This window comes from Meles meles, chromosome 12, assembly GCF_922984935.1.
Source record: "Meles meles chromosome 12, mMelMel3.1 paternal haplotype, whole genome shotgun sequence".
NCBI lineage: Eukaryota > Metazoa > Chordata > Mammalia > Carnivora > Mustelidae > Meles > Meles meles.
In genome coordinates this window covers 33,067,803-33,080,699 of record NC_060077.1, presented here as the reverse complement: position 1 = coordinate 33,080,699, position 12,897 = coordinate 33,067,803, and the positions used below count along the sequence as shown (strand labels likewise).

The window sequence follows — 12,897 nt, the reverse complement described above, 5'->3', positions numbered from 1 at the left end:
CTCAACCTCACTAGCCATCAGGGAAGTTCAAATCAAAATCATGGAGATACCAACTTATACACATTAGAATGGCAAAAATTGACAAGGCAAGAAACAAATGTTGGAGAGGATGTGGAAAAAGGGGAACCTCTTACACTGTTGGTGGGAATGTAAGTTCATACAGTCACTTTGGAAAACAGTGTGGATGTTCCTCAAAGAATTAAAAATAGAGCTACCCTATGATCCAGCAATTGCACTACTGAATATTTACCCCAAAGATACAGATGTAGTGAAAAGAAGAGCCATATGCACCACAGTGTTCATAGCAGCAATGGCCACAGTAGCCAAACTATGGAAAGAGTAGACATGACCTTGAACAGACAAATGGGTAAAGAAGAAGTGGTCCATATACGCAATGGAATGCTACCCAGCCATCAGAAAGGATGAATACCCAACTTTTGCATCAGCACAGATGGGACTGGAGGAGGTTATGCTGAGTGAAATAAGTCAAGCAGAGAAAGTCAATTATCATGTGGTTTCACTTACTGTAGAACATAAGGAATAGCAAGGAGACAATTAGGAGAAGGAAGGGAAAAAATGGGGCATGGGAATCAGAGGGGAAGATGAACCATGAGAGAGTATGGATTCTGAGAAACAAACTAAGAGTTTTAAAGGGGAAGGAGGTGGGGGAATGGGTTGGCCCAGTGATGGGTATTAAGAAGGGCACATATTGCATGGAGCACTGGGTGTGGTGCATAAACAATGAATTCTGTTACACTGAAAAGAAATTAAATTAAAAAAAAAAACTAATGATGTCCAGTATAGTGACTAACATAACATAATAAATAAATAAATAAATAATTAAATAAATGACATAAATAAATAAATAACATAAAAATAAGCCACATCTTTATTCATTCATTTGCTTAAAGGACATCTCAGGTCCATCCACAGCTTGAGTATTGTGGACATTTCTGCTAAGATCGTTGGTGTGCAGGTGTCCCTTTTTTCACTCCATATGTATCTTTGGGTTAAACACTAGTATGGCAATTACTGGGTCATATGGTAGCTTTATTTTTAACTTCTTGAGGACCCTCCATACTGTTTTCCAGCGTGGCTGTACAGCTTGCATTCCCATCAACAATGTAAGAGGGTTCCCCTTTCTTCACATCTTTTTCAACTTTGTTGTTTCCTCTCTTGTTAATTGTCGCTATTCTAAAAAGTATAAGATGGAATCTCATTGTGGTTTTGATTTGTATTTCCCTGATGGCTAGAGATGTTGAATACTTTTTCAAGTGTCTGTTGGTCATTTGTACGTCTTCTTTGGAGAAATGTTTGTTCATATCTTCTGCCCATTTCTTAACTGGATTGTTTGTTTTTTTGGTGTTGAGTTTGATAAGTTCTTTATGGATCGTGGATACCAGCCCTTTATTCGTGGTGTCATTTGCAAATATCTTCTCCCATTTGTAGGTGGCTTTTAATTTTGTTGACAGTTTCCTTTGCTGTGCAGAAGTTTTTGTCTTGATGAAGTCCCAAAAGTTCATTTTTGCTTTTGTGTCCCTTACTTTTACAGATGTGTTTAGGAAGAAGGTACTGTGGCCAAGGTCACAGGGGTTACTGCTTATGTTCTCCTCTAGGACTTTGATGGATTCCTTTCCCACATTTAGGTCTTTTTTTCTTCCAATTCCAGTTTACTTTTCTCTGTGGAGTAGGAGAATGGTCCAGTTTTAATCTGCTAATATGACACTGTCCAATATTCCCAACACTATTTGCTGAGGAGTCTCTCTTTTTTTCCATTGGATAGTCTTTCCCAATTTGTCAAAGAGTAGTTGGCCATGGAGTTGAGAGTCCATTTGGGGGTCTCTGTTCTGTTCCGTTGATCCATGTGTCTGTTTTTGTTCAAGTCCATGCTGTCTTGATGACCACAGATTTGTAATAGAGCTTGAAGTCAGGCATCATGATGACCCCAGCTCTTGCCATTTGCGATGATGTGGATGGAACTAGAGGGTATCATGCTTAGTGAAATAAGTCAATTGGAGAAAGATAACTATCATATGATCTCCCTGATATGAGGACGTGGAGATGCAACGTGAGGGGTTAGGGGGATAGGCGAAGAATAAATGAAACAAGATGGGATTGTGAGGGAGAAAAACCATAAATGACTCTTAATCTCACAAAACAAACTGGGGGTTGCTGGGGGGAGGTGGGGTTGGGAGAGGGGGAGGGGGTTATGGACATTGGGGAGGGTATGTGCTGTTGTGAGTGCTGTGAAGTGTGTAAACCTGGTGATTCACAGACCTGTACCCCTGGGGACAAAATACATTATATGTTTCATTTTCTTTTTCAAAATTCCCCTGGGTTTTTTGTGTTTCCATATAAATTTTAGGATTATTTGTTCCATTTCTGTGGAAAATGTTGATGGTATTTTGATAAGGATTGCACTGAAATTGTAGATTGCTCTGGGCAGCATAAGCATTTTCACAATGTTTATTCTTCCAATCCATGAGTATGGAGTGTTTGTCCACCTCTTTGTGTCTTCCTCTATTTCTTTCATAAGTGTTCTGTGGTTTTAGAGTACAGGTCCTTTGTCTCTTTGGTTAGGTTTATTCTTAAGTATCTTATGTTTTTTGGTGTTATTGCAAATCAGTTTGATTCTTTAATTTCTCTTTCTTCAGTCACATTATTAGTGTGTAGAAATGCAACGGATTTCTGTGCATTGATTTTGTATCTTGTCATGGGGCTGGATTCCAGTATGTGGTCTAACAATTTTTGGGTGGAGTCTTTTGCATTTTCCACATAAAGTACTTCGTCGTCTGCAAAAGGTTAGAGTTTGACTTCTTCTTTGCCACTTCCAGTGCATTTTCTTTCCTTTTGATATGTGATTGCTGAGGCTAGGCCTTCTAATCATATGTTGAACAGTAGTGGTGAGATTGGGCATCCTCACCATGTTCTCACCTTAAGGGGAAAACTCTCAGTTTTTTCCCATTTAGGATGATGTTCACTGCGGGCTTTTCATACATGGCTTTGATGATATTGAGGTGTGTTCCACCCTGTACTTAGAAGAGTTTTAATCAGGAAAGGATGCTGTATTTTATCAAATGTTTCTTCTACATCAATTGAGAGGATCATATGGTCCTTGTTTTCTCTTTTATTAATGTGATTATTCATGTTGATTGATTTGTGAATGTTGAACCACGCTTGCATCCCAAGAATAAATCCCTTGTAGCCATGGTGAATAATCCTTTTAGTGTACTGTTGGATCCTATTGGCTAGGATCATGGTGAGTACTTTTGCATCCACATTCCTCAGAGATACTAATCTGTAATTCTCCTTTTTTAAAATATTTTATTTATTTGACAGAGAGAAATCACAACTAGGCAGAGAGGCAGGCAGAGAGAAAGGAGGAAGCAGGCTCCCTGTGGAGCAGAGAGCCCGAGGCGGGGCTCGATCCCAGGACCCTGAGATCATGACCTGAGCTGAAGGCAGAGGCTTTAACCCACTGAGCCACCCAGGTGCCCCTGTAATTCTCCTTTTTGATGTAGTCTTTCTCTGCTCTTGGGATCAAGATAATGTTGGCCTGATAGAAGGAGTTTAGACATTTTCTTCTGTTTCTGTTTTTTTTTTTTTTTTTTTTTGCAACAGCTTCAGTTGTATAGATATTATTTCTTCTTTAAATGTTTGATAGAATCCCCTGGGAAGCTATATGGCCCTGGACTCCTGTGTTTTGGGAGGTTTTTGGTTACTGCTTCAATTTCCTTAGTGGTCATTGGTCTGTTTAGATTGCCTATTTCTTCCTGTTTCAGTCTTGGTAGATTATAAATTTCCAGGAATGTGTCCATTTCTTCCAGGTCGCTTAATGTGTTGGCATATAGTTGCTGGCAATAATTTCTAATAATTCTTTCTATTTCCTCAGTGTTGGTCATGATCGCTCCCCTTCCATTCATCATTTTATTGATTTGGGTCCTTCCCCTTTTCTTTTGGACAAGACTGGCTCGAAGTTTATCAATCTTATTAATACTTTTGTTGGGTCCATTATCAAAGGAATGAGACTGAGACAAAGTGAAAGTTATGCAAAGCCTTATTCTATGTCAAGCATTAGAAGTTAGACTGACTGGCCAGGGAAACGAGGCTGAGACCAAGTGAAAGTTATGTAAAGCTTTATTCTATGCCAAGCATTAGACGTCAGACTGACTGGCCAGGGCTGTCTTCGAAGAGAGTGACGACCACTTGGTCTTACAGGCTAGTTTTATAGGGTACAACTGCAGACCTCTACATATGTGGCTTTGACTGATTGGATGTTTCCACCTGTCTGGCCTTATTTTAGGTGTATGTTTTAGTAACAGTTACCTGGAACTGATATCAGTAACTGCTGAGGCATTTGTTAAACAACAAAATGTCTACCTAGGCAACATGGAGTCACTATGGCTAAGTAGGCCCAAGCAGGCCCTAGGGGTTTAACAGGTTTTAACGTGGAATCGGCCCCAGCACTTTCAAAGAACCATCTTCTAGTTCATTGATCTGTTTTTCTGGTTTCTATTTCATTGATTTCTGCTCTAATTTTTATTGTTTTTCTTCCCTGCTTGGCTTAGGTCTTACTTGCTGCTCTTGCTACAGGTCATTTAGGTTTAAGGTTAGCTTGTGCATTGGGGATTTTTCTAAATTTTTGAGAGTGGCTTGGAAGGCTATGTTTTTTCTGTTAGGACCACTTATGCAGTGTCCCATAGATTTTGGACTGATATGTTTTCATTCTCATTAGTTTCCATGAATTTTTAAAGTTCTTTAATTTCCTGGTTGACCCAATCACTCTTTAGCAGGGTGCTCTTTAACTTTCATGTGTTTGAGTTCCTTCCAAATTTCTTCTTGTGGTTGAGCTCCAGTATCAAAGCATTGTGGTTTGAAAATATGCAGGGAATAATTTCAGTCTTTTGGTATTGGTTGAGACCTGATTTGTGACCTAGTACGTGGTCTATTCTGGAGAAAATTCCATGTGTGTTCGAGAAGATTGAGTATTCTATTGTTTTAAGATTAAATATTCTGTATCTATCTACAAAGTCCATCTGGTTCAATGTGTCATTCAAAGTTCTTCCTTCTTTGTTGACTTCTGCTTAGATGGTCTGTCCATTGCTGAGAGTGGAGTGTTGAGCTCCTCTACTAATAATGTATTATTACCAACATGATTTTTTTAAAATTTTTTTATTTATTTCTTATTTTTTTATAAACATATCAGAGGTACAGGTCGGTGAATCGCCAGGTTTACACACTTCACAGCACTCTCCATAGCACATCCCCTCCCCAATGTCCATAACCCCCATCAACATGATTTTTTATTTTGGTTAACAGTTGGCTTATGTAGTTGGCTACTCCTATGTTGGGGGCATAGATATTTAAAACTTTTAGCTCTTCTTGTTGGATAGACCTTGAAGTATGTTGTAATGTCCATCTACATCTCTTGCTATCATCTTTGGTTTAAAATCTAATTTGTCTGGTATGAGAATTGCTACCCCAGCTTTCTTTTGAGGTCCATTAGAGTGATAAGTTGTTCTCCATCTACTCACTTTTTAAAAAAGATTTTATTTATTCATTTGAGAGAGATATGGAGACAGAGAGATAGCACAAACAGGGGAAGAGACAGAGGCAGAAGTAGAAGCAGACTCCCCACTGAGCCAGGACCCTGCCATGGGGCTCAATCCCAGGGCCCAAATATCATGACCTGAGCTAAAGGCAGATGCTCAACCATCTGAGCCACCAAGGGCCCCATCCACTCACTTTCAATCTGGGTTTATCTTTAGGTTACAACATGAATCTCTCACAGACAACATGTGGATGGATCCTGTCTTTTTATCCAATCTGCAACCCTGTGCCATTTGATAGGACCATTTATTCCATTCACATTGAGATTAACTATTGAAAGGTATGAATTTAGCTCCATCATATTACCTGTAAAGTCCCTGTTTCTATAGGTTGTCTCTGTAACTTTCTGGTCTGCATTACTCTTGGGGTCTTCTTTTATAGAATCAAACAATGTTTTGTGCAGGGCTGGTTTGGTGTTCATATATTCTTTCAGTTCCTGCCAGTCCTGGAAGGTCCTTGTCTCTCCATCCATTCTGAATGACAGCCTTGCCAGATAATGTATTCTTGGATGCATGTTCTTCTCATTTATTACTCAGAATATGGCTTTCCAGACCTTTTGGTCTTGCCAGGTCTCTGTGGACAAGTCTGATGTTATTCTGTTGTTCCTCCCTTTGTGCATAAGGAATCTCTTCCTCCTAACTGCATTTAGTATGGCTTTGTTGGTTCTAAGTTTGTGAGTTTTACTATTACATGCTGGAGCATTTGTCTGTTCTCCTTGATCTTGGGAGGGGCCTCTTTGCCTCTTGGACACAAATGCTTGTTTCATTCCTCAGATTAGGGAAATTTTTGGCTGCAATTTGCTTAAATATATCTTCTAGTCCTCTCTCTCTCCAATCCCTTAGAGATCCCCAAAATTCTGACATTGGGACATTTCATGGCATCATTCATTTCTCTAAATCTGTTCTCATGGAATTTAAGCTATTTGTTTCAGGCCTCCTTCTGTTCCTTCCTTTCCATTAGTTTATCTTCTATATCACTAATTCATTCTTCTGTTTCATTTACCCTAGCTGTTAGAGTATCTAGTTTAGACTCCATCTCATTCATAGCATTTTAAAATTCAGCATGATTAGCTTTCATTTCTGCCTTTAGAGATTCTATGTTGCCATTAATGGTTTTGTCAAGCCTAGCTATTGTCTTCACAATTGTTACCCTGAAGTCGATTTCTGACATCTTGCTTATATCCATATCTGTTAGGTCTGTGGGAAAGGCCATTGTCTCTGGTTCTTTTTTTTGTTGTTGTTGTTGTTGTTGGGTGTTCCTCCTCCTAGTCATTCTGTTGGGCAGTGGTTGATGAGAGGTACAGGGTCAAAAATATCAACCACAATCCAGGCAAGATGTACCCTGGGAAAGTTCAGAGCAGTGGGAAGCCACTGCTTCCCCCCAAAGGGGGAGGGGGATAGGGCGTTTTTCTTTCCCCCCAAAGAAAAACCCAGCCAAAATGAAACCCAAGAATAAGATTTACAACATTCAAAGAAAAGGTGGGGGTTGAGTGGAGGTGAGGACTATAATCGCTCAGTGTGGGTGAAATAGGGTGTTTTAGTTCTTTCTGGGTACATTTTGTTTTCTTTGTTAGAGAACACTACTTCCCAGAGTTACAGGGAAATTTGAACTCATATATATATAAAGGTAGTATTTAATAGGGAAAAAAGGACTACGTTGAAGCTTTAGAAAAGAAAAAATATATAGGTGTGAAAAGTACAAGTTTAAAAGCTACTATGGAATATGTTGTATTAAACATTTAGTTGAAATAAGTAGGTTAAAAGAAAAAAACAGAGAAGAAACATGAGAAAGAATTTTAAAAAGTTGTATCTAAGAAATACAGGCCATGAGGCAATACCAGGAGCTCAATGTACTATTTTCCCCTGGTGTTGGGGTTTTATAGTTTTTATGGATACCCTAGTGTTGTTGTTCTCTCATTCTTCCAGCTTGCCTTCTAGGGGAGGGACCCTGCCTCATTGTTTTCCAGGCAACCTTGCTTGGGTGGAGTTTCCCTGCCCCCTATCAAGGGCCTGGGCTCTGTGGAAACCAGTTTTGGGGACTTTTGTTTGCTGGCAGCTTTTTGTGCCTTTTTGGAAGATTAGAGCAAAGGAAAATGTCTGCACCCAGACCTCTGGCCCCGGGGAGAGAAGCCACAGTCTACTCCTCTCTGAATCCTCCAAAATACACAGTCTATATTTCTGTAAGTGCTGCTGAAAACCAAAGCCTCCCAGAGGCAGTGCATGTCCCCAGAGACACCCTCAGAGGTCCACTCAGACCCCCACTTGTCTCTGCCCTCTGTGTTTCCAAAACCATGAGGTATCCCAGCATAGGCAGGCATAGCTGGACCGCATGGGTGCCAGCAGTGGTGGTGGCCAGCACCCAGGTTCATGGGCACAGGTCTGCATGAGCAGCTGCCCTGGTCCCAGTGTATGCCCCTTCAACTCCTGTATCCTGTCTGAGTGCTGTTATCAGGCCCTTCCCAACCCACCACCACCACTCTGCAAGCTATCGCCGGCCCCCAGGTGCAGGATGCTTTTGCACTGGTCTCCAGTGCAAACTTCTAGTGCAAACTTCCAGTGGCTAACTTCTGGTGGCTTCCTCACCCTTCTGTTTACCCTCTGATATCTGTCCACACAATCACAACTCTATCCTTCATACCTCCAGACTAATTATCTTCTACCCCTGTAAAGATCCAGGCATATAATCTTACATCCCAGGGTGATTTCATGGATGTTCAGAATGGCTTGGTAGATATCCAGCTAAATTCAGGGAACCAGATAAAATGGAGTCCCCAGCTCCTCTGCCATATTGCCCCTCCCCCCTTTAGAAATGTCTCTGATGGGTGCAACATGGGGGGTTAGGGGGATAGGAGAAGAACAAATGAAACAAGATGGGATTGGGAGGGAGACAAACCGTAAATGACTCTTAATGTCACAAAACAAACTGGGGGTTGCTGGGGGGAGGTGGGGTTGGGAGAGGGGGAGGGGTGTTATGGACATTGGGGAGGGTATGTGCTATCCTGAGTGCTGTGAAGTGTGTAAACCTAGTGATTCACAGACCTGTACCCCTGGGGATAAAAGTACATTATATGTTTATTAAAAAAAAAAAAAGAAAGGATGAATACCCAACTTTTGTAGCAACATGGACGGGACTGGAAGTGATTATGCTGAGTGAAATAAGTCAAGCAGAGAGAGTCAAGTATCATATGGTTTCACTTATTTGTGGAGCATACAAATGACATGGAGGACATTGGGAGATGGAGAGGAGAAGGAAGTTGAGGGAAATTGGAAGGGGAGGCAAACCATAAGAGACTATGGACTCTGAAAAACAACCTGAGGGTTTTGAAGGGGCGGGGGTGGGAGGTTGGGGGAACCAGGTGGTGGGTAGTAGGGAGGGCACGTATTGCATGGAGCACTGGGTGTTGTGCAAAAACAATGAATACTGTTTTGCTGAAAAAATAAATTAATTAATTTTAAAAATGTCTCTGATGTTGCTGTTTATTCTTCAGGTGGCCTGGTGATTTTTCCTTCAGACTTCCAGCAAGTAATACAAAGAAGAAAAGATTCTGAAGAATCAATCCAGTTTTCTGTCAAGTTAAAGTAACAACCCTGTCTTAGCACGAGAAATGAAGCACATTGTCAATTTATATGAAAACATCAATGATACAGCAAGAAATAATTCAGACTGTCCTCATGTGATTTTGCCAGAAGAGATATTTTTTATAATATCCATTATCGGAGTTTTGGAAAATCTAATGGTCCTTCTGGCGGTGATCAAGAATAAGAATCTCCAGTCACCCATGTACTTTTTCATTTGTAGCTTGGCTATTTCTGATATGTTGGGCAGCCTATATAAGATCCTGGAAAATATCCTGATCATGTTAAGAAACATGGGTTATCTCAAGCCCCGTGGCAATTTTGAAACCACAGCAGATGATATTATCGATTCCCTGTTCATCCTCTCCCTCCTTGGCTCCATTTTCAGCCTGTCCATGATCGCAGCTGACCGCTACCTCACAATTTTCCATGCTCTGCAATACCACAGCATTGTGACCATGCGCCGTGCCATTATTGTCCTGATGATCACCTGGACTGGGTGCATGGGCAGTGCCATTACCATGGTGATCTTCTCTCATCACATCCCCACAGTGATCACCTTCACGTCGCTGTTCCCTCTGATGTTGGTCTTTATCCTGTGCCTTTATGTGCACATGTTCTTACTTGCTCGTTCACATGCCAGGAAGATCTTGACCCTTCCCAGAGCCAACATGAAAGGGGCCATCACGCTGACCATCCTGCTTGGGGTCTTCATCTTCTGTTGGGCCCCCTTTGTTCTTCATGTTCTTTTAATGACATTTTGCCCAAATAACCCTTATTGTGCCTGCTACATGTCCCTCTTTCAGGTGAATGGCATGTTGATCATGTGTAATGCAGTCATTGACCCCTTTATATATGCCTTCCGGAGCCCAGAACTCAGGGATGCATTTAAAAAGATGATCTTCTGTAGCCGGTACCAGTAGAATTATTGGCCCCTGATTTTTAAAACCATGGATAAATGCTGTCAAGTGACAGAAGAACATGACACACCAACAAAACTAATGCTTTCCAACCACCCTTTTCCTTCCTTAATGTGCACACGGATTATTCCACTAACTAGTGTTTGTAATAGCTTAGTCCTTTGTGAACAGTCTTGCTATAGGTACAACTGTTATAAGTTAGAAAGGTAAAATAATGTATTATAAAGAATTACAGAATATAAAACACAGACAACAATACAGGTTTGAGAGCTCTGTGCTAAGGTAAAATTTTGTTCTTCTACAGATATCTAACAAGCCTATTGCTGGGGTTGCCCTTCCAAGTTTGAGGCCATTGTACTCAATCTCTAGAAGTTAAAATGCCAGGACAAGTACTCAGGGCAAAAACTACAATGTCTTTGTAAGCAAGCTAAAGGTGCCATAAATTACTACAACTGAATTTCCTATCCTGGACTACCACACAGAATCCCTGCTCTCCCTCTCTTCTTCCTGTATGCTTGTTTTACTGTATGCCATCTCGAATTTGCTTTTCAATCTTTTTTTTTTTCACGTGGACTCCACAATGGGCATGGGGCTTGAACTCACGACTCTGAGATCAAAACCTGAGCTGACATGAGGAGTTGGATACACAACAGACTGAGTCACCCAAGAGCCCCATCTCAAATCTTGTTAGTAACAGGTAGTGTATAAATTATAAATGTCAAATAAGCAGCTTTACATTTCCAATAATAAAGGAAACTTGTTTGTTAGTCTTTTCTCATGTAACATTCCACTGTCCTTAAAATCCTTTCCTGGTTAAAACTCTCATGCTTTAGAAGTATAAATTTCAGAGGAGGAAATAAAAATTTAATACATTTGGTTTCTACGTGGAAATAAATGAAGGGCAGAGGAAAAATGTGACTATTTGAAGAAAGTTTAACCATTCTTTGTGTATTTGTCTGAATGTAGGGGTAAAAGAAAAGAGACCCCAAGCCCCTATATATAATTTGTAGAATAATTAGAGTGTGTGTGTGTGCATGTGTGTGTGTGTTTACCATGCTTTGGGGCTATGGGGGAAACCAAAACCACAATGTCACTTCAAGAACAGTGCTATTATTGAGACCCAAGCCATGGACCAATGAAGAACATTGTAACTCCTTCCACAGATGAGTCTAAGAGGCAGATGCAGTGTCTGAAAAATTTCATCCTACTGTCAGCCACAGTAAAAGGAAAGATGCCAGATATTGAAAAGTGGCACCCCCATGACAATACAGAAATAAAATTGGTAAGTTCATCCATTTTAATAGCTAAAGATAAAGCCTAAAAAAGATGGAAATTCTGACCATAAGTCCTCAAGAAGTTAGAGAGTAACTTAAAGGATGAGTGAGAAAGAAGAAAGAAGTAAGCTCTTTGAATCCACAGAGCAAGGCTGCTTGGAACCCAGCCAGAGTGGCTTCATCTTCTGAAAGAGGGAATACTTGACTCTCTGGGGAGTTTTTCCTGAGCTGCCAAGAGGAGAAGACAGCCACAAATAGGACTGCTGGTCTGGTAGTGGTGAGTAAGGGACAGGCAGTGCTAGGTTGGGAGAGATAGGTACAGAGCTATGTGGTTAGGCTCACAGAAATCCCCAAAATGTGGAGGTGTAAGGAAACAAGAGAAAAGGGAACAAACAAGATCACCCTGCCCTAGGTGGTGGTGGTGGGGGGGGGACTTTTTTTTATGACAGTCACCTATGACCAATAGAGAATAACCAGACCCTAAAAAGAAGTAGGCCATTAAAGATGTTATCACCAGTCCTTACTCAAACCAAGACCTCATAAGAATGTTAAGGTCACAAGCTCCCTAGTCAGCTCTAAATAAAAGACTATCAGCAGAGATCCACATTGGCAACCCTGCCTGGATCCCTCTCACTCATGAGAACTTCTTCTGTATCCTTGCTTAATAAAACTCCATCATTTTACTCACTCTCCTTTGTCTGGGAGATTCATTCTTCAACTCTGTGAGACAAGAACCTAGCTCTCCTAATTCAGTGGGTTTAATATCAGATGAAGGCAGAAACACTTAAGAAGCAAAGCAAAAGCAAAAGCACGGAGCTAAAGGGAAGACAGTGTTGGCAGGTTTCTAGACAGCATGCATTGCAGATTGGAGATGGAACCTGAAGTAGTCTTATCCTCTGTGTTCTACAGAAATCCTTCCTTGGTTGCTTCTCCTCACCAAATAGACAATATTATTCTAGGAGGAGGAGTCAAGATGGCGGAGAAGTAGCAGGCTGAGACTACATCAGGTAGCAGGAGATCAGCTTAATAGCTTATCTAAACATTGCAAACACCTACAAATCCAATGGGAGATTGAAGAGAAGAAGAACAGCAATTCTAGAAACAGAAAATCAACCACTTTCTGAAAGGTAGGACTGTGGAGAAGTGAATCTAAAACGACAGGAAGATAGACCGCAGGGGGAGGGGCCAGATCCCGGCAAGCGGCGGAGGAACGGAGCACAAAATCAGGACTTTTAAAAGTCTATTCCACTGAAGGACATTGCTCCAGAGGCTAAACAAGGGTGAAGCCCACGCGGGTCAGCGTGGCCCCAGATCCCTCAGGGTCACAGAAGGATCGGGGGTGTCGGAGTGTCACAGAGCTCGCAGGTATTAGAACAGAGAAGCCGGCTACAGAGACAGAGCCGAGGACTGAATTCTCAGCTCAGGGTTACCTTGAACTGGTCGCGGGCTGGGTGAGCTCCGAGTGCGGCTAGAGGCTGGGGATACAGGAGTGATTGGGTGCTGTCCTCTGGGGGCGCA

The 12,897-nt window shown here is 41.3% G+C and overlaps 1 protein-coding gene across 1 annotated transcript; it reads left to right on the top strand.

The window, feature by feature from the left end:
- Window positions 1–9,214: 9,214 nt before the first annotated feature.
- MC2R (melanocortin 2 receptor) lies at window positions 9,215–10,108 on the top strand. Its single transcript, XM_046026065.1, has one exon. It carries the CDS (start codon window positions 9,215–9,217, stop codon window positions 10,106–10,108), a length of 894 nt encoding a protein of 297 aa, XP_045882021.1.
- The last annotated feature ends 2,789 nt before the right edge of the window (window positions 10,109–12,897 follow it).

Excerpts from the sequence above, each read along its gene's own strand:
- MC2R (XM_046026065.1), top strand. The coding sequence starts at position 9,215 with ATGAAGCACATTGTCAATTTATATGAAAACATCAATGATACAGCAAGA.